The sequence below is a fragment of the Poecilia reticulata genome, linkage group LG10 (assembly GCF_000633615.1).
Source record: "Poecilia reticulata strain Guanapo linkage group LG10, Guppy_female_1.0+MT, whole genome shotgun sequence".
Lineage (NCBI taxonomy): Eukaryota > Metazoa > Chordata > Actinopteri > Cyprinodontiformes > Poeciliidae > Poecilia > Poecilia reticulata.
Window position 1 is genome coordinate 4,814,288 of NC_024340.1, and position 27,167 is coordinate 4,841,454.

Consider the following 27,167-nt stretch of genomic DNA (forward strand, 5'->3'; position numbering starts at 1 on the left):
TTCCAACATTTTTGACATTCGTAAAGTGTACTGATTGCATAAAAAACTGCTCCTCTTACTAGCAATAATAATAATAATAATAGTAATAATAATAATAATAACATTTTTGTAACAGGAATTCGGAATAAATGCTGAATTTCCTGGGTTAACAATAGAAAAATCCACTTTGATTTTATAATCGAAATAATACATAAATACAACAATAACAAAGTTCATAGTAAAAGTTGAAAGCGTTCTGTGAGCAAAGCAACTCTTTCTTCTGATTGTTGCCCGTAAATATAAATATAGCCTCATGATTATTACATGATGAGAATTAAGAAGATGTTATTTTTAAACTCCTCGTGGGAAGCAATGGGGGCATGAGCTGCGACGCAACCTTTAATAATAATAATAATAATAATTCCTTAGACATCCAATTTTCTTTTAGACAGTAAACAATTGTACCAGGAAATTGTTTATTACAACATACATTGTTTATTTCAAAACATAATACAAGCTTTATACTGAAAATAAATAATTACTCGAGCTGTCATCGAAATTTTGGAATAAAATCGCCCAAACTGTTCCATCTTACTGAAAATAGGCTGGGTGATTTTCTGTTTTTTTTTTTTTTTCTTCTTTTTTCTTTGCTTTTTTTTTATTATTTCTTTCAAAAACGTTGCTAATTAAGTGCATGAATAAACTAACAATAATTTGCTTAAATTAATGACTCGAAAAGTGTAGATATATATATATATATATAAAACTGTACAATATCGGAGAAAAATACTGAACCGAGTATAACAGGAGTATTGGAGATTATAAAAAATTTTGGGATACTGATCGTACAGTAAAATTATAGGCAGGTGTACAGCGTCGTTAAGCCCCCTCCCCAAACCCCCACACCCATGTTTCTGAATGATCCCCGGCTCTGTTTGTGTCCAGAGTCCACACACAGTTTCTATGGTCAGAATAAAGGAAAACAAAACAAAACAAAACAACGAATTCAAAAATAGGCGAGAATGTGAGGGAGAGGCGAAAATTAAGAAAGTAATAACCCTCCAAGTGCTTTTATGTTGCAGAATCACTACATCTGATATAATGTTTGCATATGAAAAAAAAAAAAAAACAATTACAGGTTTGTTGTAAAACAGAAAAAAGCAACAACACAAAAACAGTTAACTGAAATTTTTTTTGTTTTGTTTTTTAGTTTGACGCCACTGATCATCCAAATGAAACAGCATGTGTGTGTGTGTGTGTGTGTGTGCGTGCGCGTGTGTGTGTGGAGGGGAGGGAAAAAAACCAACAAGTCAAAAATAAGACATCAGTTCCCATGTTAGCAATTATTATAGAGCTGATGGGAAATGGTGACACAAACCAAAGGCGCTGGCAGGTATATAATTAGGCACATTTTTGTATTTATATCCGTGATGGAGGAAAAAAAAAAAAGAAACAAAGCGAAGCTCCAGAAGGATCTGAAATGTGATGTAATAATGCCCTCGTGACAGTTAGAAAAAAGGACGAAGGCTTGAGCGGGTTTCTCTGTTCTTCTTATTGGGATTCAGTGCTGGCGGCAGCGGCGGGAGTCCGTACCGGGACAGGCGGCGGAGGCTGGAAGCCGGTCCACCACCCTGTAGCGCGCTCGCGTCCCTTCGCTCTGGAGTCCGTAACCCGGCAGGTCCTCCTCCTCCTCCTCGCGCGGTCAGAGATCGTGGCACGAGGACGTGTCCCCCGCGCTCCCGCTGTGCGAATAGGGTCCCTCGTGCGGCGGCGGCGGCGGCTCCCCGGGCGGCGTCATCCGCTTCTCCTTTTGCCTCCGGTTGCAGAACCACACGCGCACCACCTCCTTCTCTAGCTGCAGCGAGTCCGCGAGCGACGTGATCTCCTGCGCGGACGGCTTGGGACACTTGAGGAAGTGCGTCTCCAGGACCCCCTTCACGCTCACCTCGATGGACGTCCTCTTCTTCCTCTTCCTCCCCTGAGCTGCGATCTTGTCTATGCTGCTGGAGCTGCCCGTGGACGAGTCCGCCTCCTCCAGCCACTTGTTCAGCAGCGGCTTTAGTTTGCACATGTTCTTAAAGCTCAGCTGCAGGGCCTCGAACCTGCAGATGGTGGTCTGGGAAAACACGTTGCCGTAGAGCGTGCCCAGGGCCAGACCCACGTCCGCCTGTGTGAAGCCCAGCTTGATTCTCCTCTGCTTGAACTGCTTGGCAAAGTGCTCCAGCTCGTCCGAGGTCGGCGTCTCCTCGTCCGAGTGGTCGTGGCAGTGGTGCCCGCCGAGGTCGCTGTGCTCGGGGCTGAGCGTGTCCCTGAGGCCCGGGTGCATGCCTTGGCCCTGCGGGTTGGCCGGCGGCGTGAGGCCGCCGTGGTCCAGCATGCCGTTGACGGTGAAGCCCGTCTGGGAGTAGATGTTGATCTGCTGCCCGCTGGTGATGGAGGAGTTGTGGGACACCGGGGTGCCCCAGGCTCCCGGGTGGCTCCCGTGGTTGTTGTGGTGCGGGGAGTGATGCGCGACGTGTGGGGAGCGGTGATGGATGATGCCGAGCTGCAGGTCCTCTCTGCCGGGCTTCACGTCCTGCTGCTCCATAGAGGACCAGGGGCTGCCCTCCGACAGGCTGCTCGCCCACTGGTGCCCGAGGGGGTGCCCGTTGCTCTGGACGCTCTGCAGGTAGTCGCTCTGGAGCAGCTTCTGGTGGCCTCTGTAGGGGCTCGCGGGCTGCATGGCCTGGCTGTCCGCGTGGATCATGGAGCTGGGGCTGAGCAGGGTGTAGGGGCTGGAGGCAGCTGTGGCCATGCTGGCTGCTGAACCCCACTAATGCTACTGAATGGAGGCAGCGGTTCAGCCTCTGACATCTCCCTCTCTCCGGAGCCCCGTCTGCAGCCTGGCACTGACTGACAGCTTCCGCCGCCACTCACGCGCCGACGGCCGACGCGCCTCCGCCAATGACGTGCCGCGAGACTCGCCGAGCCTCCGCCTTCTGGAAGCGGAGCTCGGGTTACCACGGAGGCAGTCGGACCGGAAGTGGTGTCGTACAGCACCGGTCGACTGGGTCTGGCTGCGGAGTGATGGGAGCGTGGAGCGCGGTTCCTGTTTATTAATTAAAGTTTCCAACTGATTTACGCGCGCCTTTATTGCTGCTCCCGTCACCCCTGAGCGCGTGCGAAGAAAGGGATTAAAGCGCAACGGCATTTCTTAGACGTGCCAGCACTTAAATTAGAGGGATACAATCAAACTAAGAGCAGTTCTCACTGGTAATTATTAACTTAACAAGGGAAAGGAATGGTCAGGTGTTTGGCGGAAAGTCGCGTTTTTACGCATTCTTTTACGCACAGGTCATTTGAAAACCTTTGTCACTTTGGCGAGAGGAAAAACTACAAAAGCAAATTGCATGAAATATAACTCTCAATTTAATATTCAGAAATTAAATCTCAATATTCTTGAGATTTAATTTCTTAAGAATATTAAATCAGTTTTGCTCGTTTTTGCAAACAAAAACATACAAAGTGTGGAGTGTAGTTTATATATATATATATATATATATATATAAATATATATATATATATATATATACAGCCCCTTTTACTCTAACACCCGTGAATAAAAGTCACATTTTGTACACAATGTGAAGATGAAGGCAAAAGCAGAATTGGGTTAATAACTTGACCCTTATTTTAAAGAGTGAAAGGAAAAAGTAGGGCACTATTGTTCGTCTAGTGTGCTTGTTAACTGACAGACAAATTATTGATCAAAAAGGCAGTCAATGATAAAACACTGGATAAGATTCAGAGATCCACAGAATCTGTCAGAAGAGTCCTGACTGTAAAACATGGTGGTGGCGGCATCGTGCTGTGGGGAGGCTGTTCTTCCTCAGGGACAGTGAGAGCTGAAGGGGAAACAGATGGAGTCGAGCACAAAATCGTCTGTGCAGACTCGACACTGTGGCTAATATTCACCTTCCAGCAGCACAAACGTCTTAAATACAGCCAAAGCTGCCGGTTTGGATTTTAAAAAAAAAATGAATCCGTTAGAAGGGACCAGTCAAATCCTGGTCGAGATCCAATTTAAGACTCATTGGCAATCTTTCAAAAAAAAAAAGTATGTTTACAGACACTTTTCATCCAAAATGACGCCGCGTTGCAGAGGAGACAGGGCATTAATGTCGGCCTCTAAAAGCCGGTGTACCCCCAGAAGACTTGCAGCTGTAATTACAGTGAAAAGCGGTTCCAGTAGCAATCAAAGCCCCACGAGCACAAACACTGTTCCTGAAAAGCATCCATTTGTGAAGCAATTCTGTAGGACACCAGCCACATAAAGAAGAGATTTATATCACTAAACTCCGATCAGTAGCCGCATTTAATCTAGTTTCAAATTGTATTGATATTTGTTGATGCTCTCATTGAAGACAGTGAGAACAAACCCGACAAAAACTGCAGTGTGAGTTTAAAAAGGAAAAAAAAAAAGAAACAGAATCGGAATCTATAGTGACAACGATAAATCAAAAAAAAAATCAAAAATCTTATCACGATAAAACGACATTTCCGTAGCTGCATTCAGCGATCGCCACGTAAAGAATTCAGCAAGTTGTAGTCACTTAAAGCCAAGTCCCTCGCAGTTATTATGCATCACTTTTGCATATCTCCCAGCTAATACAGCTGCGTGATTGTGTTTGCCATTAGCGGGCTGCGTCACCGTCCCCCTTATTGGTTTGAAATTCCATTAAACATATTGCTCCAGCTCCCAGGTTTAAGCTTGATTTAAATTTGCATACATTTTCATACATTTAGAAGAAATAAAAAGAAGGCTGCAGCAGCCACCAGAAAGTCATTAGAAGAGCGGAGAGAGGCACAAGCTGCGCTGACGGAGAACCGAGGCTGAGACGGTGGGGGGAGAGAGAGAGAGAGAGAGAAGAGGCCGGAGCAGGTGAGCTGGCTGACCGGGGCGGGAGTGCAGGCCGGCCCGCTGGAGGGAGGACGGGGCCCCGGAGTGACAGAGGGAGAGAGGAGGATGAATAATGCAGTCTGTGAACTTGTCCAAGTAGATGGGTGGGAAATTAAAAAGACAAGAAAGAAAGAAAATCTTGTGGATATGTTTGTTTTGTTCCTGGTCTAATTCCTGCGTGGAGCTGCGCCTGAATTCTTTATAGCCATTCTCTTTGAATTTCGGCTAAAAGTGGCTGAATATTTGATGTGAAAGGCGATGTTGTTCCACTGGCCTAGATTTGGTGAGCCGGGTTGCTTCGTTTGAATCGTTATGGGATGGAAAGAAAAAAAAAAAAAACAGAAGTGGCGGCGTTTGTTGTAAACTTGCACCACAATTGATGGTAGCAGTTTCTCAATAAGGGACCCACATTTTCATGTCATATGAAATGACACGCCTCAGCGAATTGAGTTTTGAAAATGGATTAAAATATACACGCACTAAATCGTTTACTCTAAACTGCTCAAATTAGGCATTTCAATAAGGAAGAATTAGGGAAGGGAAGGGATCACATATTTGCGTCTTTTATTTCCCAAATATAAATTTGCCTGTGTTTGCTGTGGCGCATAAAGCAGGACTTGGATTGAGAGAGAAAGAGTGAGAAGGAGAGAGAGAGAGAGAGAGAGAGAGAGAGAGAGAGAGAGAGAGAGAGAGAAAGAAAAAAAGGTGATTACCTTTCCAGGGGGGGGGGTTGTTTCGCTCTCCATAGTCTAAGTTTCTAAGTGTAACAGATGCTTCTCTAGAAACGCTCCTTGTGCCGACTCCCTTTTATTCGCGTCGACATTTTTCTGCCGCCGAGCGCGTTTCCATAGCGAGGCGAATAAAAGGCAAATCCCCGCTCCGCGCCTCCAATAAAGGGCCCATTCACAGATAACCCGAGCCAGCCCCGCTACACTTGCAGCCTCCTCTCCATACAAGGTGCACATTACTGGCGAACAACTGCAACTAATGAGCTATCATTTCTTTAATTTCGCCTTTGTGGAGACGCTTGTTCGCGCTTGTTTATCACGTTTTTTTGTTTGTGTTTGTTTGGCGGCTGAGGGCGAATTTTTAAACGATTGTCTTGTGACTCGGGCGGTTTGCAGTTTATTTGCAGGAGGGGAGGGGAGAAAATAAACGGATCAGTCAGCAGTAAACTACGGGTGTTCGTCTAAAAATAAGGGGCGAGATGAGATCTGTTAATGCAGCAAATATGCTAGCTTAATGCTAGAATTAACTCGTAATCGCAACGATATTGCGTTGAACAATTTGGATAGATTCATTTGGGCAGATTCTAATCACCATTTCTCAGCTAAGCTCAACAGTGAAAATACTTATAAATACATGAAATTAAATTCTAACCAGTTTTAATACAATTATTTTACAGATTAATTCACGTGCAAGCTAAAAGCCATTATTGAGCTAATTTTTACTAAAATTAAGTTCTGTTTTATTTTCTTAACCTAAACCATAATGGAATTTTTTAAAAATCCATTTCAGTATTAGTAATTGAAAAATACAAAACAAATAATAATAATAAAAAAAAAATTAAGCAACAACTCTTACGCAACAAAATCACAGTTGAGTAAAACCAAATAAAGCTGACTATGGGCATGCGTCAGTTTTAATTCACACCACAGAGCGCTACATTGAATCCTCCGGCTTCAGTAGTTTGTTTTGTTTTCCTAAAATCCTGTTTAAAAATAACCAATAAAAAAAAATTAAGTATCTTGTGACTGCCATATTAAATGTTACTCAATAAGTAAACTTTTAACTTTTTATTTTCAGGAGTCCAAATTGCTAGCTAGTTTGACATTAGCATTAGCGCTGTCGCTAACTTGACTAAAGCTGGACGCAGACTTAAATTCTCGGTCCAGCGCAGAAACTTTCTCAACCACAAGTCTCATGATGGTTCTCAGCTGTTGCTGACTTAATGAATTTATTACTAAAATGAACACATTAGCCTCACTTTCTCCGCGGGAGACCGCACTCAACAAAATGGGCTAAATAGGCTAACGGCTGATTGACACTTTATTTTAATTCTAATCATAATGTGTCGGTGGTTAATGTCAAATTTCAACCATCTTTAAATATTACATTTCAAACCTAATGTGCTTGATTTAACTGAACAATAATTTAAATGGCTACTACAACTGTAAGAATAAATTTTTTAGCTAGTTTCGCTTTAGCATTAGAACTGTTGTTAAGATAGCTAAACCTGAACTCAAATTCTTGCCCCAATACAGAAACTTAACTCTTTAAAAAAAGTCTTAAAACATTTTTATTGCCATATTCATCCTTAATAAAATCAACATAAACATACAACACTCAGAACAAGACTAGAGGATAAGAGTAGCAGCTGATAGAACCGCCATCTTTAGTTGGGATTTGTCACTAAAATGACCGAAACATAGTTATTACTGATATTCTTTTCTAAAAAGTAAAAAAAAAAAAAACCTGTAGTAGTTAATATTTAATAACCTCTGTTTTTTTACATTGAGACTCATTTCTACCAGCTTTTTAATTAATACTTCAATTAACATGATAAAGATTAATTAGAGCTCTAGATTAATTGTTTCACCATAATTATTAAGTCATTTTTTTAGCATTTGTCAAGTTAAATTGCCTCTTGGCTGCAGCTCTTTTATATTCTGTCAGGAAATTTAAATGACTAAGCCCAGACCCTAAGAAAACCTCACGTATAGTGTATATGTAGAAACGTAAACAAGAGAATGTTTGCTCTCATGTTTACCTTTGAGAAGTTTGTTCTCTGAGGAACAAACCTCCAGGGTTTGTTCCTCAGAGAATCTACACTGAGTTTCAGCTTTGTTATCATTTCTCCCTCCCTCTCCTTTTTGAATTAAGACTAAAATGAATTATTACAAAAATCGAAGCGCGCGTCTGAATTTGGCTGGGCGTTTTGTGCTCCATTTGTGTTTTTTTTTTTTGGTTTTGATGTTCCACCCTGCAGCTTCCAGCTCTGTGCTGCGGCTCCCAGATAAATCAGGCTTTAGTCTGCTATTGAGAGCGCCTTGGGCCTCGGGGCGGGACCTGTCACTTTCAGTGTCGTGACCTTTCTGGAAACTTTTCCCCAAGGAGCCTAAAATCTGCCCCATGCTGCCAACAGAGCAAGGCCACATATTTATTTATTTATTCACATACATTGGACACAAAGGATATTCTAATTGCTATTCTTTTTTTTTTTTTTCTGACCCACAGCGAATAAACCGGAAAAACAGCAAAAAAAAACAAAACAAAACAAAGCAAAAATGCGTAGATGTTTTGTTTTTGTCTGCTCTTTTGAAAATGAAAAAAGAAAGAAAGAAAAAAAAAAAGGGGCGCCTTTGTCATCTCTCAGTCTGAACTAAGTTGTTCTGCAGGCTGCCAGACAGAAAAATCGATACTCCCATTAACCCGTGACGTCGCTAATAAAGGACAGCTCCAGCATGTCCAGACAGGACGAGCCCCGGCCTCACGTCGCTCTCTGTGACAAGCTGTTTGTTTTTGTGATTAGCCCGATTCTAAAACGTCGTTTCAAAGTGTTGAGGAACGAAGTGTCGAAGACAAAAGTCCCATCTGCTCCCTTTTTATGCGCGCGTGCATCTATAAGTCTGTGCGTCCGTCCGAGGCCGTGAGGGGTCGGCTGGACTGACCAGAGAGAGACTGTGCTGCGGCTGTATAATGTATGAGAGCGGGCTGCGTTTGTTTGCTCTGCACTGCCTCGCTCTGCAGGCTTTGTAGAGGTTAGACGCGTGTGTGGATGTGCGTAGGATTTTACACACATCCAGTTTCAGTCACTTATAGTCACAAAGAGACGAATGTGCACAACTTTCACTTCTATAGTTTGAGGCATTTCCTTTGTCGTTTTTCTGCTCTTTTATATGATGGCGTGTTAGAAAATTTGACGTACTTCTGAGGGAAGGTTTAAGTAGTGCTATTACTTAATAAAGACCAGATACATGACATATAACTTATACAAGGGAGCATTTTCTTCAGCATAGCAGGATTTAGGTCTGAAAGTACTTTTCTTTTTTTACCTACTTTAAAAATATAAGTTTTGCTTATTTGTGAATGGAACAAATGGGGTTTTACACAAGGATAAAAGTAAAAAAAAAGAAACAAAAAAATTAAAGGCAAAACAGAAAAATTGAATAAAACAGAAAAAGTAAGTGAACACTAAAAGTAAAAGGAAATGACAAAACAGCAAAACCAAAGAAAAACAAAATAAAACCTCTTAAAATGAAGACTGCAGAACTAAAACAGTCAGAAATAAAATGCAACGAAAAAGCCAAAATACACGATGGAAAATAGAACATGAAAAGAACTTAAAATAGTAAGAAAACATAAAATAAAACCCACAGCAAAATAATCTTTAATAAACGTGACGTTTGCCGTGCGTATGCCAAACGAGGAGAAATGTCTGCCTGAAAATGTTGTCACTTTTTAAAGTTAGAATTAAAAACAAAAGTTTTAAATACTTCATAACCCAAAGACAAATTAGGTGATAATACAATAATTATAAAAAAAGTTATGATTTACATAGGCCTTACACCATAAAGCTTGCTGATTTTTTTATTCTCTTGACCTGAAGAACGTAAGCCATTTTATCAAGCAGCATAAAAAAAACAACTCTACAGATAAAGTTTAGACTCTCAGTCAAATTAAGATCCTACTTTCAAATTATTCTGCCAGATTAGTTATTAAAACAGGCTGGGATTGAGCTGAAAAGCACCTTTTAGCATTAATGTAATGCACTTAGCGTTCCAGTTACAATGCAAATTCCAGCATCAAAATATTTTTTAAGACAAAAGGTTGCAGGCGTCTCTGCAGAGTCTTTCCAGGTTTTACACTCAGAGAACAAAAGCAAATGTTGGAAAAATGAAGTTGTTTTAATCTGTGAGAAACTGAAACACCTCAGAGTCGAGGGATATTCACTGCTGGTGTGTGTGTGTGTGTGTGTGTGTGTGTGTGTTTCACTGTGTTACAGGTGCTGCTGGCAGCAGAGGCTGGTGCCGTTACAGGGTCACAGAAAGGAGCCATGTTGGTTTTAGCAAAAAAAAAAAAAGGGACATAAAAGTTTACCATCTGTTAAACTTCAAACTGTCCACACAAACACAGAGCATCCTGCACAGAGATCACTGAAGAGGAAAAAAAAAAACGTAGAGAAACATGACGTGTGCTCTTCAGCACCTCCACTCTCCTCCTCCTCTGCCGAGTTTGAGAAGAGGCTCGTCGCCGAGGCCTCTGATGGCACCTCGGAGCCAAATGAAGAAGAAGAAGAAAAAGAAAAAAAGAGGCCAAAGTTGTTGCAAAAACTTCCCACATGAAATCAGCTTTCCTCCTGTGGCTGCCTCCTGGAGAAATCTCGCTCAAAAGTCAAAAATGTGGTCGATGTTTAATGAATGGCCCCCGTGAGTTTCGTGCAGGATGTGAGCAAGTTCTCTGCCACTGCTAAACAACCAGCCGACATACTTTCCCCCTGTGGAGCACACAAACCCACCCATCCACCCACACACACACACACACACACACATGAACCGACAGGTCCCTCTGAAGGAGCAGGCGGAGCTGGCAGTTGCACATCTGCATTTCAAACACAGACTCTCTGGGATTCATTATTAATTAGCCTGCTGAGCCCTGGAGGACTGGTGATGCTGCCGTCTCTCTCTCTCATACACACACACACAGACACGCAGAAAAACACACAAAAAAATGCTCAGACACACACACACGCACACCTCGTGACCCCTGTGCCCCCCTCTACACTTTACAAAGTCCTCAGCTGAATACCGAGCTGTGCAAGAGCGTTGCTTTTCCTCCCTGCCTCCAATCACGTCGCATCTTCCTAATGCCTGGTAAGGATGATGAATTACACCAGCAGCCAGCTTCTTAAGCCACGTTATGTTCAATGTACAGCTGCAAGAGTCCACGGCGAGACGCGCCTCACGTCGGCGTCGCGAAACCTTCGGGTTTTCTGCCGTCTCGTCTCTTTGAAGCGGAATAAGTTGCGTTTTGTTTCGCCTCTAATTCGGGGCTGCGTCTCAGCGCGCGCGCACCCCCGGCCCCCGGTCACGCGTGAGGAGCGACTCCGGGGGGGGGGTCCGATGAGAGAGACATCAAAAAAAAAAAAAAAAAAAAGTTGGGAATGTAGGGGGAGGTGTGGGTGGAGAGGCTGGTTTATGAAAACAAACACGTCGCAGGGAAATAAAATAAGTCGGTGTTGCAGGTTTGCGGGGATTAGTATGCGGGGAGCATCAGATCCTGTCATACTTGTGACTGGATTGTGTGGTGACTGCTAACACGGCAGAGGGACTTCATCCCATTGGCTCAAACTTGGAAAATGCGGCGTTTGTCTCTTTAAAAGCCCCATACTTCACTGCGTTTTACTGGGATTTTAACACTGGGAAATCCTGCACGTTTTTCATAAATATAAAAATGGAAAGTTCGTCTCACATTTGTACTCAGCTGCTCCTTGACTCAATGCTTTGTAGATGTGCCTTTTGATGCAGTTGCAGCTTTGGGATGTGTTTTTGCACAGTGAAATTTCTTTGCCAAAAAAAAAAAAAAAATGCCCAAGCTCAGTCAGACTGCCCTGAGAGCACCTGTTAACAGCAGGTTTTAAGGTCTTCCCTAGATTTAGGTCTTGGCTTTGATTGGGCCGCTCTATTCTGTCAACACGCTCTGGTCTAAACCAATCCTTGCTAGCTCTGGGTTTATGTGTAGAGCTGCTGTTTTGCTGGAAGGTGAACCTCTGCTCAAGTCTTAAAGTCTCTCGCAGCCTGAATTTCTTAGAACTGCCACGTGTTTTGCATAATCCATCTTATCTCTGCACACAGGCTAAAATAGTTAATATTTTTCCCGTCTAACCAGAGAACCGTCTTCCACTTGTTTTTCTTTCTCCTACAAATTGCTAACGGGACTTCTTATGGCATTCTGTCAAAGGGGCTGTATGATGTAAAATCTTCTTTTTCGATCGTGTTATTATGCTATTCCATCATCACAAACATCCCTGGAGTGTTGCCTTGAATATTTTGTGCATTTCTGGGACAATCCTTGAATCGTTCAGGATTCAATGAAGCACCTTCCTCGCTCAGGCCCCTCCAGACTAGCGGCAGCAGCAATTAGCAAACACCTGTTGGGACTGCGAGTCTGCTGGGTTCACTTCTACTTCTGACTCCGAAGCTCCTAAAAAAAACGTTGCAAACGGCATAATGGAGAAACGCTGTTGCGATGACAGACTGTCAGAGCTTCTTAAACAAACAGAAGGCCAATTTCAAAGCAATGAATTGCAAAAGTCAAATTTTGTTCAAGTCGTGTTGACATATGCAGCACTTTTATAACAACTGAAGGTGACATAGTTACTGGATTGTGTTGTAAAATGGCACTATGTCCCTTTAAGAATGGTTTTTGTGCCATTAACACCACAGTTCTGTAGTGCACAACTAATGGCTGTCAATTACAACATATCTTCTCACCTGAGCAGTGGATCCCTGTAGCTCCTCCAGTGCTTAGGTGGATGTCAATGTCTTGGTAGTCTTGCAGTTGTATTCTTTCCATTTTCATATCATCACTTTCCTAAAATAAATATCTGAAGTTACTTTTTTGTCAAGTGTTCTTTTTGTGCCTACATCATCTATTGGCAATAAAGAAGTGGTGTTTGTGTGTGTGTGTGTGTGTGTGTGTGTGTGTGTGTGTGTGTGTGTGTGTGTGTGTGTGTGTGTGTGTGTGTGTGTGTGTGTGTGGCAAAAACAATGAATTAGGTTATTGTTTTAGGAAGGTGACGATATCATGGATTGGGCATCAGATCGTCTACACACCACATATTTCAGATTCTTATTTGCAAAAAGGAAAAGAAAACCATTCATGCCACAATTAAGAGCTTTTTTTATGTTAGTTTGTCTTAGAATCCAATAAATACACAAAGGTTTATGAGTCTAGTTTGACACAATGTGAAAAAAAAATAAAAGGGGAATGAGTACTTTTTCATACCCATCCATCCACAGGCGCAAAAAGGTGGGTATGCGCTATATCCGACGCATAGGGGCGCTGGGTTAGTGGGGGCGCCAAAGCGAGATTCATTTGAATCTTGTTGTCTGATGACAGGGAGCTAAAGCAGAAAAACTCTTGGAGATAGAAAACAAAAAAAAGACGGGCGAGGGACAAAGATAAAGACGTAGTAGAGATGGAACAACCTTTCAAAGTGGTTGACAGACTTTAGGTGAGCTATTTCAGTCTACCAAGAGGAGGCTTGTAAGTATTCAGGTTAGCTTAAGTTACCAGTAAAAGGTCACTGTTGTCTTGTGCTGTAGCTGCAGGTGCTACAACGTGTCTGCATCCACCTTCAGGAAACACATGGCTGCGTCCCTGCATCCGCCCAGCATCCACCCGTCTGCCATTGGAGTTACAGGTGGGCATTGTGTGATCTCTCAGCACACTTCATCACCTCTTCGCCTGCTTCCCTCCGGGCCCCGGCGCGGCCCCAGTCAGGGTTAGAAGCTCTGGCAGCAATTTGAATGTAATTGCATAAGTGAGCGAGACACTGCCATCATCACCGTCTGAATCCGAACTCTTTCATGTTGACTGGAAGCCGCTGCTCAGCCGTCACTTTCTATCTCCATTCAAGCTAACGCAGCTAGCAGCGAAGCGCTCTCACACATCGCCGCCTCCCCAGGAGGACCAGCGTCTCTCGGACCGGCTGGATCGGATTCAGAGCTCTTCCTGGTTTTTGGAGCGCTTCCTGGTTTTTGGGGACGGTAGATCCGCTTCCCCACAACACAGCCCGGCCTTTGTTGGATGCAGAGGGAAGAATCTGGGCCGATCGCAAGAAATCTGCACAAATGTTGTTACAAGGTCTCGCTCCGAAAGGGAATTCTCATTCCCCTTCGCCTCCGCTTGGAACACCCCTCCCAACCCCTTTCTTTCAAAGAGTTATGCGTGTATGATTTTTGGTTTCGTACCAATTCCACCTGGAGTCTCGGAACAAAGAATAACAAATACGGGAAACATTTCATCCAGAATAATATGTTTATCCAGAGACCTGTGGACTTTGGGAGGAATGGACCCCCTGTGATGTGGTCTGCTGCCAGTGTGTGTGTGTGTGTAGGTGTGTGTGTGTGTGGGGGTTCCTGTGTGTTTGGGTTGGACGTGTGAGACGGGTGAAGAGACTCTCCACCCCCCGGGCCCAGGAACTCTGGGTACAGAGGAAGAGAGACCAACAAACTCTCAAATTTCCAGTGTGTGTGCGTGCGTGCGTGTGTGTGTGTGTGTGTGTGTGAACGCTGATACGTATCTGTGATACAGGATGTGACAAAAAGTGGGCAAACAGGCAGGGCACTAATGTGGTAAAAACTAGAAGTATCTGTTATGCTTCCTAAAACATTTTGTCTTAAAAAGCTCCAGGACTTTCAGAAAGCAGCTGAATTGATGCCGAGATGAAATCACACAAAGCTGGACACAAATAACTAGTGTTCACATGGCAACCCCATCGTAAGCATTTAAAGTAGCATTTTATTTTATCATCCACAGTTTGTTGTTAGCCTGTCTGCTAATAGCATGACGAACTATGATGGACAAGATGTCTCCCTCAAACTTGATGATTTTTATTTGATTGTTGTTGTGTCTCTGATGTGAAAAATAACAACCTGAACTGAATTAATAGCAGATATGTTCTGAAAACAACAAATAAAATGTCTGTTTCCAGTCCTGATGCCTCTGATTTCCTTCAACAGAAATTAGTTGTATAGTCTAATTACTGGCTACAATAAAAAGCATGATTAAAACGCACAGTAAATTTAAACACAGGAAAGACATGACATGGTACTTTAATAATGAAGAAAGTACTGAGGAAGAGCTCAGTGTACTTTTCTTTTTTTTTAAACTCGAGGAGGTAATTAAATGTGCACCTAATGATGCAGAGATAATAGCTAGTTGCTGTTGCTGCTCAGTGTTCACATTAGGGTTAATCAGGGACAAATCATGGAAATGTTCTGGCTCGGTACATTTTACTGATAATTCTGAACTGATAGCGTTATCTATATCCAATAGCAAATAATCATTATGGACCATGCAGGCTTACGTCAGGATGCATGTTTTTATGCATGTGAGTGAATGACGAGCGAATAATGAGTGAGTTGATCAGTTTCCTATTTGTTTGGGTTTACTTCTCAGTATCTGTGCAAAACGACAAAAAGTATTCAATGTATACAAATCATTAGTGACTGTGGATCATTCTCAGTGGAAAATGTTCATACAGGTGATCAGACCAGGACAGTAAATGCATTTTGGGAGGTACAGCAAAAAAGAAAATAAAACAAATACTAATAATAATAATTAGTTATTTATTTTATATTTATAGCAAAGGTTACTCTGTGTGTCTTTCCATGATGTGAATGGAGGTGTGGGGGTTAGCTCAGCATTTTTAAAGAGGGGGCCATGGCCCCCCCAGGACTCATCTTGGGGACACCACTGCTCATTCTGTCTCTTCTGTGGAGGTTAAAGTAGCTGAGGAGTGTTAATAACTATGAACGCATACCTTTAATAATAATGTAATAACAACAAAAATAAGAATAATATATTAAACATTTATTTTTATTATTGCTTATTTTTCTAAAAATATTCTATAAATAAATAAATATACTTTGAGATAATACTAACAACTACCATTATGTTTATTTTTTTCATATCAGTGGTTAAATTTCCTTCTTCTTATTATTATTTTTTGTCATTCCACTACCCGATGTTCATGAAGGTGTAGAGTTGGAATCTTCTCTGCACATCATGAGCTGTTGATTAGATCGTTTTTGTTTTGCTGGGGAACCAGAGCGGACACTCAGTGGTGACATCATGAGCAGCAGGGAGTCGCTGATTGGTCAGAGAAGCTCCTCTCACACAACCACATGTTGGAACCGTTGGACTCGGACAGCACCTGCACAAACACGGGTTCTCCAACACAGATTTCACTCCAACACACTCTGCCATTCAAACACACTCTGCCGTTACGCTCATGTTTACAGAAGGTGATGTCACTGATACACTCGCTCTAGCTGTGCTTCCTCTCAGCTTGGATCTCAGTTGATAGATGTTGCCGTTATCATATCCGATTGCTTTTTTTTTAATACATGACAGCAAAATTACAGTTTATTCCAGGAGAACCCTTCTTTTATTACTTATTTTATTTACCCAGAGGAGTAGCTGAGAAGAGAGGCCTATGGAAACTCTGGAGGAGCAGCGGGAATCCACAGCTCAGGTGGGGAAAAGTCCTGAATCACACCTCAGTCACACTTTCAAACCAAACAGGAGGAGAGCAGCTGGCAAGCCGTAAGAAATCAGTTCGCCGCCAGCCTGGGGGAGACAGAAGAACAGGAGGAACAAGATGATCAGATCAAACATGAACTTTTTCACCTGCATTCAAAATGCTATGTGCGGCACGTCACCCTGAGCGCTCCATCGCCACAGTGAAACATGGCGCTGGCAGCATTATGCTTTGGAATGCTCTCGAATGAACTTAAACAAAGGTTATTTAAAAAAAAGAAGCTGGACAGATTTAATGGGAAGATGGGTGGAGCTATAATGACGGATCAATCCTAAATGAAAACCTGTTAAAAGGTGCAAAGGACAGAGACTGGGCCCAACAACAAACAGCCAGAGACATAATGGAACGGTTGAGAATGAAGCATGTCTACAACATGTGCTTAGTCAAAGTCCTGACCTGAATACAGTTAAAAAAATCTGTGGTAAGACTTCAAAATCTCTACTCGAAATGAAGTTTAAGCTAGTTTGGGAAGAAAAATACCCCCATAAATCTCCAAATGTATATCCCCCTTTAGTAAAGGTAGTTTTAAAGGGGAAATACAGCATGTTTTCCAGTAACTAACTTAACTTCACTTGTTATAAAAATGCTGTATCAAGTATGACTTGGAAGAAATTTTACTTCCTAATTTAAATCTTTGAATTTGGGCCTCTGTCTCTTTAAGAAGCTCCTGCTCTCTCTGAAACTCCGCCTTCAGGAAGTCGTCACAACATGGCTCCTCTATTACTCCTTTAACGAAAACATTATAACATCATTTACAGCTCAAAAAAGTCAATTTCACATAATAAAAAGTATGGACTCAAGTTAGCTGAATACATTAGAATCAATGTATTCATTGATTCCATTTTCAAAGCATTTGTTCTTCCTCATTATGTTTTAAAAAGATTTAGGAAATGTTAGTGTTGGAAGAGTTTCAGCTCAGTTTTGGGACGATTTGAATAAAATCAAAATCAGATAGTTTTAATCCACCCCAACTCAAACTCATGTCCTTGTTGAGCTCCAGATGTTTAAAAAGCTCTGTATTCACTAACGCTAACCTGCTACAGGAACTAATTCTGACCCAACATTAACCGAGATGTTTTATATTTCACACCTGGGGCAGGTTTTTATACTTCTCCTTACGGTTTCCTGTGTGTATGTTTGCATCTCTGAAGCACTCTTTCTTTCGGCCCGTCGGGGGTTTGCTACTGGTGATGTCACTGCCTTCAATGATAATACTAATGCGGCTAAAGGACACAGCGGCAGAAGGAGAAATGATTTTGAAAAAACAAGAGCTTCCTCTGAGACAAAGTGACTGCTGCTATCTGTAACGTGACCAACAAGGAGTGCAGCAGGACTGAACCCCGCGCGCTCTGGCTTCCCCTCTCTCCGGCTCCGACTCGGTCTCCTTGGCTATGAAAGAAGGTCTTATTGAAGCTATGTCAGCTGTCTCAAGGGCATCCAGAACAAAGATGCTTTTCACCCCTCTGCATATCCTCATCTCAACGCTCACATCCTCACCTCTCCCTCTCTCTTGTCTCTCCTTCTCTGCCTGTTTATTCGAATTCCCACATCAGGCGCGCGTCTCGTCTGGCTTTTCTTTTTTATTTTCTTTCTTTTACTTCCTCTTTTTCCCCCCTCCTCGCTTTGGCCTTTTTGCTCTAGCTTTACGCGTCGGCCGCCGCAGAATAGCAAAAAAGCGAATCCTTCTGCGAGTTTTGAGCGCTTTAGACCAAAGGTGAGGGTGTATTTGTGATCAGCTTTGCCTCTGGTATGTGGAAGTGTGTGTGTGTATCTGAGAGTGCATGGCAGAGGGTGGGAGGCAGGAGGAGCGAGATGTAGGAAGGCAGCAGCAGCTGGTGGAGATACACAGTGTCAGGGAAGCTCGGGGAGACACACACACACACACACACACACACACACACACACACCCCCACACACACACACACACACACACACAGAGCGAGAGAGAGAGAGAGGACAACAGAGAATGCCTCCTTGGCCGGCTGCGTGGAAGGGGGACAGTGGAGCATAACAAACAGGATCCACCTTTCTGCTTGGCTAATTTTCCCCATTAAAACAACCCAGCAGGAGCCTCAGCAGTCCACCAGCTGGAACAGAGGTTATTTTAGAGCCTGTCTTTCACCAGGGTGTGTGTGTGCGCGCGCGCGTGTGCGTGTGTGTCACTTGCGTCTATTTTACCGTTTGAATCTGGAGTTAAGGGAAGCATAAAGATCCTCCACAGGAACGGTTTCAATACACTGATATTAATTTCCTTCTCTCCGGTGATGCATAAAGAAATAAAACCTCCACAGTTGTCTCCTCTCTGTGCCTGTGTGTGTGTGTGTATGGTTTATCCTGCTAGGCGTCTCTATAATGTGTTCGCCACTGATATTGATGTATGTGCCCACATTTGCCCAGTCATCTCTTTATGTGGCTAAAGTCATCAGCCCTCCTCTCATACATCTCAGTCAGATCCTAAACTAATCCCCAACCCTGCTACTCTGACAAGAAAATCCCCGATTTTAATGCATGCACACACGTCTCTCTCTCAGCCGCCGGCCACACATACACATCCTCAACTCACTCACACACACACACACACACACACACACACACACACACACACACACACACACACACACACACACACACTCCTTGCTTGTCTGTGTTACCTGCTTCCCCCATAGTCTCTTTACCTTTCGGTAGAGCATGCCTCGCACACGTATCACAGTTTACGATGCCAAGAGCCTCCTCTGTGTTTGTGTCGTTTCTGGAAATCTACCCTGTTCTAATATTTTCTTTCTCCTTTGTTAACACAAGAGTTTGGCAGCACACAGTTTCTTTTCTTTTTTTTTTTTTGATAAAGGCTGGAAGAAGACGTAACTCAAATCTGCTGCAGATTCTATCAGAGGAGGAGATGTCCATGATTTAAGGACAAAATATTCAATAAAAACATTCCTTTCCACTTCCCCATTCTGAAACCATTTGTGGTATTGACTGGAGTTTCTAACAACTCTCACTTATTCTGTGGTTAATCATGCTCGCTTGTTGTACGTCAGAGATGAATCGCCTGTTTTGGTGGTTGCAAGTCAAAATATCTGTTACCAAAAAAAGCGCAACAAATGTTAAACCTGGCTGTATTTTGGGATTAATAACTGGGAAATGAAGGTTTTATGAATGTGACTTTACATGAATATACAACAAAAGAAAACAATTGAAAGAGTCCGTCTGCCTCCAGCAGGTGCTAGCTGCTTAGCGGCTAATGCTAATGTAGCAGGACGAACGAAGCCCAATGATTGAGAACACCCGTTGCATCTAATTAACTGCCAGCAGGGGTAAAGTGAGAATAAAGAGAGGCTCTTTTGTTTCCATGTTTTCTGAAAACCTTCGAAATAGTTCAAGTACAGAAATCCTGACAAAAGACTAGCAACCTGTTGCTGCTGGGCCAGAAGTAGAGCTCTCCAGTTTAGATGGAGTAATTTGGGGTTGTCTCAGCTCCAGAGACATTATGCATGAAAAGCAGGTAAAATTTGCCCGGTCCTTCCTCCGCAGTTTACTATTCGCCACTCGCCTGAGGTGACGCGTATTAAATTTCATTTCTCCTCAGGGTCTGACAGCAAAGCTGCTTTAGCTCCGGTGTAAGCCCGGCTGCATTTTTTCTCCAGGTTTGGTGCGTTGGTTTGCAATTTGCTTCCATTTTTGTTTTATTTGCTGTGGATTTGTTTTGTGTAACCCTACCTTCCCATTCCTGCGTCCAGGCTCAGAGCTGACTGTGGTGGACGGCCATCAGGGGGACTAGAAATAAGCATAACATTGTAAAACCACGTCTCTCTCATTGGTTTACAAATTAGTGTCTTACTGGTGCTGCACACATTTCATTGGGTGCATTTAAATAGCACAGCAGCAAATACACCATCTCTTTTGTGCCACACTAAGTAAGCTAACAATTAGCTCGCTGGCACTGGATACTTTAGGCCAGCGCTGGTTTTCTGAGAAGTGTTAACAGATTCAGATTCAGATTTATTTGTGTCCCAAATGGGGAACTGATGTTACAGCAAGTATAACACTTAAAAGACAAAGTGTCAAAGTTAAAAAAACAAAAAAACACAGCAGATGAACTAAGACTTCTACCCTACAGCGCTTTAATCATATTTAATGTGCTGTGGACTGACTTTATATTTAAGCTAGCTAAAACAACTTGCCACAATAACAGTCTGAAGGGTGACTTGTCTCTTCAAGCAGCTCCAGAGACATTATGCATGAGAAGTTTGGCTTCATTTCTATTTTTCTCTTAAAAATGCAACTAATAGGCATGTAACCCCTAGTTACATGTAACCATTAGTTACATGCCTATTAACCAATAGTCAATAGGTTTTTGCTCTAATCACTCTGATTGGCTGCACTGTTTTTTTTTGCTATAGTGGGTTGGCAGTAGAAGGTTTTCTGAACACTTAAAAAACCATATGATTTAACTGAAGCTTTTTATCAAATGGTTAATCAACAAACTCAGTTGGTTTGACACATGGACAGATTATTTAAAAGGCACACGCTTCAAATTCCATCAAAAATTGTAGATTTTTATCTAACTTTTCACTTGGAAGAGATCGTTTCATTGAATTTAATCTCTGCAGCTGCTTTTAACTAAAACATAAGATTTTAAGATTGTTAGATTTTACAAGAGTTGTGAGTTGATGAAAGCTTCCATAACGAGTCCACAAAAAAAAAACAATCTTCAAATCCTGTCAACTTTTCGTGGCAATATTTAAATGCTTGAAACACAGATTTTGAAATTTTAACAAACTTCAGTGTTATTTCAGGGAAGAAGCTCTAACTCTGGTCATTTCTAATCCATGTAATATACACAACCTTTGATCTAAAACCTAGGTTTGTTTTGTTGGAAATTGTCAATGCATTAAAATGTTTGCCGCATTCCAAATATATATTTAATTAGTTTCATTGTGCTGTCAATTTTCCCAATATTACATCCTTAAATTATATTAGGGACATAGCTACTGTATATTTCATTGAAAAAAAAAAAAACAGCCTGAAGTCAAGATTTAATTTTTCCTCCTTCTTTTCAGCAGACATCTTGCAGATTTTATTTATTTATTTATTTTAAACAGCTCCGAGGCATTTTCTGGGTTCCAGATGGATTACTTTCACAGCCTGATAAAAAACTAGCAGTGGGAACATTGTAGTCTGCCAACAGATAACATTCAAGTAACATCCAGCAGAAATGTAGGAAACACTTTCAACAAATCGGCTCCATTTGAAAGGCTTGGAGAGACTTACGCCGCCCAGATCTCCCTCTGTCCTCCAGCTCTGGCAGAGGCGATTTGAATAAAAGAAAAAAAAAATAATCTACATAGGTCATGACCCTCCAATCTGATGGGCTGGAGACGGAGCCCCACATCCAGCTCTGAGCCAATGGGAAGGACATCAGAAGACGTCAAGCAAACGTCCTTCCTTTAACATATCCTTTTAGTAAAAGCCTAGAGATCCGAGATAAGCTTGCAGTTTTACTGAGATGTTCATCAAATATTCGTGTAAACAATGAATAAACACGGCTAGCTTTATTTAAATCAGAAAGACCCGATCACCTGATCCCGAGATTACCTGTCAGCATGATAAATTATTGGCTGAAAATTAATGGTTATCTCTGTGGAATCACCAGATGGCCTCTAAAGCGCAGAACGGCACAACAGCACAACAGCAACACATTACCTTTAATCTATTAAAAGAAAAAAAAGAAAAGAAAAGAAGAGAAAAGCTGTCAAAAACTCAAAAACCTCGAGCATCTGCAGCAGGCTACGTGTAATATTTCTAATTTGGTGGTGCGGAACTTTATTTAGGGGAATCAGAGTAAAGAGGGGCAGATTTATTGGTACATAAAATGTTGCTCTGTTTTACTTCTGCTCCTCTACACACTCGCGGTCGTGACTTGATGTAAAAATAAGAATGAAATATTACTAAGAGGTTCATTTATTTCAAGTGAATCAGCTGACAGACGCGTCCTGTCCTGGACTGACGCTGACAAACTAAAGCATTTCTTCCTTTAAGGCTCGACAACTGTAATCCTTTACTATCAAGGAAATGTTGTTTCAACCCTCTAGAACCTCTCAGGACGTCTGGTTCTACTCTGCATCCCCAGAATCAGAACCAAACGAGGAGAAGCAGCATTCAGCTTCTATGTGCCACAAATCTGGAACAAACTTCCAGAAAACTGCAAAACAGCTGAAACACTGACTTCCTATAAATCTCGACTAAAAACCCACCTGTTGTATTTGAAACGTAATCAATTACGAATTTAGTGATAGCTCTTGACTTAATGTTTTGGTTGTTTGTTATGATGTAAAGCACTTTGAAATGCCTGGCTGCTGAAATGTGCTAATAAAATTTGATTGATTGATACCAGGAAATCCACAAAATGTAGTTAAAACACAACATGACGCAACCGACTGACGCTACGCGTTTGTCCAGGAAGAGGCAACGCCGCAAGTCAGTGACTCCATGTTTTCTTAGAAACGTTTCAAACTAACTTGAACAATAAACAGTTTAATGCACCGTTTTGTTTTTTGTAAAATACTGAGACATTTGTTGTGAACTGGCCTCATAAACGGAACTAATTCTAATCATATATATTATCTACACACAGATTGATGATTTCAAGCCTTTCTTTCAGTTCAATATGCAGATTTTCTGCTTCAAGTGAAGGAAAACATAATTTGAAGATTATTGTAATTGAACAGAACTAATCACCTGTTAAAGCCTTGTTGTTTTCTAAACGCTGATTTATTAAATGTGACTACATGAATGGTTTACTTGTGACGTTTATGTTGGAAATCTCCGATCTAGGACTCAACTATTTTCTGTGAAGATTTAAGCTTTTTTTTTTTCATTTAATATTAGTATTTTTTTCATGTAGATAAGTCATGTATTTTCTTTTTTTTTATGTCAGGAGTATTTTCAGAGATTGTGGTTTGATCACATGCAGACGACAGCCTGGTTGTGAAGTTAAAGTCTACACAGGAACATTTAATTTAAACAGGTTTTTGCACCGTTTAGCTAAATGAACGTCTCAGATTTTAAATGAAATGCCGCCGCTCAGGCAGGAAGAGAACAGTTTGTGCAAGACGCATTCGTGTCAAAAGTTTCATCAAACGTCACCAGGACAGAGATTTAGTATTTATCTGCCAGATATTTAAGTACCAGCAGTCATATTTGTGTGTTGTTATTGTGAATGCGTAATGCAGATTCTTGTATCCCCCGGTCTTATTTCCCAACAGGGCAAAAATGAGGATTTGATCTTTATTTTATCAGTCCAGGCGTTGAAATAAAAGCAGGGGTATAAAACCACTTCTGAAAACTCAATTTGAGGAATCTTACAGGAATTAATCCACATGTTTCTGCATCTCATCTGCTTCCTGCTGCGAACGTGACGAAGAAAAAAACATGGAAAGATGCTACTAATAAGTTTAATGCTCATTTACCATCTTTCTGGTAGCGATAAACCTTCTACTTGTATAACAATGTTTCATTTAAAACAAAATACTTCTTATTTTTATTTTTACACTTCCTGTTGCTTAAACTTGTTTAATTGAGTTGAAAGCTAAAGTGTAAAAGTGACCAGAGTTTTCTCTAGTTGAATGGAGCATAGAATAGAGTCACCCCCACCTGTTGCTGCTTGTCAGCTGGCTGAAAGAGGAATGTTACTTTTCCACTGGATGAAAACAGACAAATTTGGTTGTTTGAAAATGCTTCCATTCATTAGAAACACTCTATGATAGTTCCCATGCCTCTAGTTCAGGTAATGCTACCTGAAACTACAGCAAGCCAGCTGTCTGTAAGGCAGCAGGCTGAAAACATGACTCTCTTTTTGCACTTATGTAACTCCATAAAGAGCAGAAAAGTAAATATATTATGCAGAAAAGGCTATAATTTAATGTTACTGGAAGATTGTTTCACTTTTTTTTCTGTGTTTATTTCCTAGATTTCCATGTCATAAAAGGTTTTACATTTTTAAAAGGTATAGTTTTTATTTTCACAAACAAAAATCTCTGTAGTCCACTGTGAGTTCTTGAATTGAACCTAAATTATATTTATGTCCAGCCTCATCGATTCAGACTCAGACCGAATGCTGAGTCTCACTTGAAAACAACCAGACACTCAAATGTCAGCCACAAAAACTAAATTATGTCCTCAAGATTTTTACAAATACCTGCATATTTGTATGAAATACTACTGATTACTTGGTTTTTACACTGTTTCCTTTTAATTTTAGAATTTGATTGCATAATAACCCTGATAATAAAGCTACTCTATCACTCAAACTTTACTTATAGAGCAGTTTTCATATGTCCAAGTGTAGCAGGAAAAGAAAAAGCTTTAGAGGTGAAAAACAGAAGGATGGAGAAACATAATAAAGTAATTAGACATATAAAACAAACAATGTCATTAAAACTGTGAAGAACTGAATTGGAAGCTGTGACAATTAATAATGGACATTAAATACTACAAATATGCCTATTTATGTCTAAGAAAATATAGTAAAACAATAAAGCAGTCTAGAACAATACATGCAAAACTGAAATAGTAAGTTACAATATTATCAAAAATACATGTCAGTAATTACAATTATTAGTAACAACTTTCACATCAATAAAATTATACTAGATATAATAAAGTTATAATAAAATAAAGACGTACAGCAGATAATAAATAAGTTATAAATTTCACAGCTAAAAGCCAGATTAAGGAGTTTTTATGTCGCCTTGGTAATTGTAACTCTGTTACATTCATTATTAGGACTCCCTGCACGTAAACAATCCCAGCTCAGTCACCTGCACAAACACGGCTGTTTGCGTTAGAAATATCTTAAAAGCGCATTACCGCTTTAATTCTGCCGCTTCTTCGGATTGCCATTATCACACTCGCTAAGTGAATGGACTATCTGTATTTACCAGAGAACAGCAATAAGGTGCGGTTGACCTTGGTATGTGTGCGTGTGTGTGCAAAAGGTAACACACACACACACACACACACAGGATGAAGCTGACAAATGGCGGTACAGCAGCTCACTTAGATGGTAAATGTGTGTTTAAACCAAGCAGAGTGAAGCTTGCATGCGCAACACTTAGTGGCGGTCAATGATAAAAGATTGATTTCATCCTCTTTCTCTCACACTTTACAACACACACACACATAGTGCAATATGAGTGATGCGATTCAACACACCTCTCGGCAGCCACTCTGCTTTCCATCCCGTCGCCTGAGCAGAATACTAATCACTGGATCACATTACTGAGAGCAGGGAGAGAGGTCTCTGCTACCACATAAAAAACGGGAAAGAAGAGGCACGGAACGGCGTGAGTTATATCAGATAACAGAAACATAAAGGTGTGCGTCACAGACTGCGGCCCGGCTCGCATCTGCGCAGCATTCCTGTGAGCAGCATGCTGATACCGCGGCTCAGAGATGAGTCGGTTCTGCTCAGGTGGAAGCTGAACTGAACTGCTGGGTCGGAAAAAAAAAAAAAACGCTGGAAGTCGAGATGAGATCTGGAGCGCAAGGGAAAGTTTGGCGAGACCAAAAGAAAACGGAGCCGCAACCATGCGGATAAAATCATAATTAGCTTACCATTCAGCTAAAGCTGTCTTCTTAACACCTGTGGAAGGTTTATGGGCAACAGTGAGGGTTTCTGAGTCGTGGTTCCAACCTGGTGAGGTCGCAGCTACAGGGTTTTCTTCACTGATAAACTGAGATTTCTTCTAAACACACTTTCCAATATATTCATAAAGCTTAAACTCATTTTAATGAGAAGGCAGAGAAGAGAAAAGGCAACACTTTCCCACTGCTCACAAGAAAGACAAATTCAGTCGTTTGGACACCGTTTGTGAAGGACACAGAGAGCTTTGACAGGGACGCTAAACAAGCCACACTCTTCACTTTTACTAGCTAATTCTGCTAAACTCTGTGGAACAGCCAACAACAGGCTAGCTATACCGAGCAGAGAGCCTGACCACTGAACCACCTAATATCTGTGTTACTCTTTAAAGAGTATTCATCAGAATCAAACCAAAAAAATCACATATAGGCATGGGCAACAAAAAAAATGAATTTGGGTCGTATTTTCCTGCTGCCTGATACACAGGCTACGTGCCTGTGTATCAAAGTTCAAATAAGAATGAGTAAATATATGTTAAAGACATTTTACTGTGACTCTACTGGTTATTTTTATACATCAGTAGGAATAACTGCTGCTTTTCTGTTCTCATTTTTGTGTAAAACAGTGACACCGTTTACCCAAGCCGATCAATCCGTACGAATATGAAACTGACCCGTGTCTAACTTGACCCCTTCACGATCCCGTCTATGCATGTTGATTACAACGCGAGGACTTCGCCCAGATGTGATGTAATTTTTGCAGCGCCATGCAGTTTCAACATTTAATCTATTAAACCACTGTATGTTCTTATTTGGTGGGTATCATTTTAAAGTTTAACACATGTCTGATTTTTAATTCATGCCATCTTTGTCGCCCAGTGAGGTCGGTGTCCAGTGCAAGGACACTCCCAAGGATACTCCCAGTATATTCTGTGGGTAACGCTCTACTTCCTGTGCAGGTCGGCCAGATTGAGAAGCCCTGAGTTTGGAATAATCTACTCCTTTAGTTTTTCTTTCTTTTTTTTCCCCTGTGCATTCAGACGTTGTAGGTGTTGGCAGATGTTATTGCTGTGGTTGTGCTGGGTGGTATTTGTTACATCAACACACATGTCAGAAGTCGAGGTTTTCCAGTTAAACAATGCAGTGAAACAACACTGGAAATTTAATTCGCTTCTTGATGTCAGATTCATCTGGTTCTAATATTGCGGCTAAAAAGAGCTGTGATAAGAAAAGTACGCGCTCTCTCTCTCTCTCTCTCTCTCTCTCTCTATATATATA

The 27,167-nt window shown here is 41.5% G+C and overlaps 1 protein-coding gene and 3 long non-coding RNA genes across 6 annotated transcripts in view; 2 read left to right on the top strand and 2 right to left on the bottom strand.

The window, feature by feature from the left end:
* Positions 1-436: 436 nt before the first annotated feature.
* Positions 437-3,106, bottom strand: LOC103470928 (POU domain, class 3, transcription factor 4). The gene has a single exon (XM_008419646.2). The coding sequence runs from the start codon at positions 2,771-2,773 to the stop codon at positions 1,682-1,684; it is 1,092 nt and encodes a 363-aa protein (XP_008417868.1). The 5' UTR covers positions 2,774-3,106; the 3' UTR covers positions 437-1,681.
* Positions 3,107-3,558: 452 nt separating this feature from the next.
* On the top strand, positions 3,559-10,092 carry LOC103470927 (uncharacterized). Its single transcript, XR_534558.2, has 2 exons — positions 3,559-4,900; positions 9,924-10,092. It is a non-coding gene; the product is annotated as an uncharacterized LOC103470927 (long non-coding RNA).
* Positions 10,093-10,186: 94 nt separating this feature from the next.
* The window catches only part of LOC103470926 (uncharacterized), a 22,009-nt gene continuing 5,028 nt past the window's right edge, over positions 10,187-27,167 (bottom strand). The window contains exons 1-4 of one of the 3 annotated variants that reach the window (XR_534557.2): positions 25,461-25,545; positions 19,965-20,021; positions 16,115-16,276; positions 10,187-12,511 (exon numbers count right to left, since the gene is read on the bottom strand). This is a non-coding gene — a long non-coding RNA (uncharacterized LOC103470926). Of the gene's footprint in view, positions 12,512-16,114; positions 16,277-19,964; positions 20,022-25,460; positions 25,546-27,167 lie in introns of those variants that run through there. The other 2 variants (XR_534556.2, XR_001776996.1) reach the window with 2 other exon arrangements.
* Positions 19,660-20,032, top strand: LOC103470925 (uncharacterized). The gene is made up of 3 exons (XR_534555.1): positions 19,660-19,749; positions 19,834-19,896; positions 19,985-20,032. It is a non-coding gene; the product is annotated as an uncharacterized LOC103470925 (long non-coding RNA).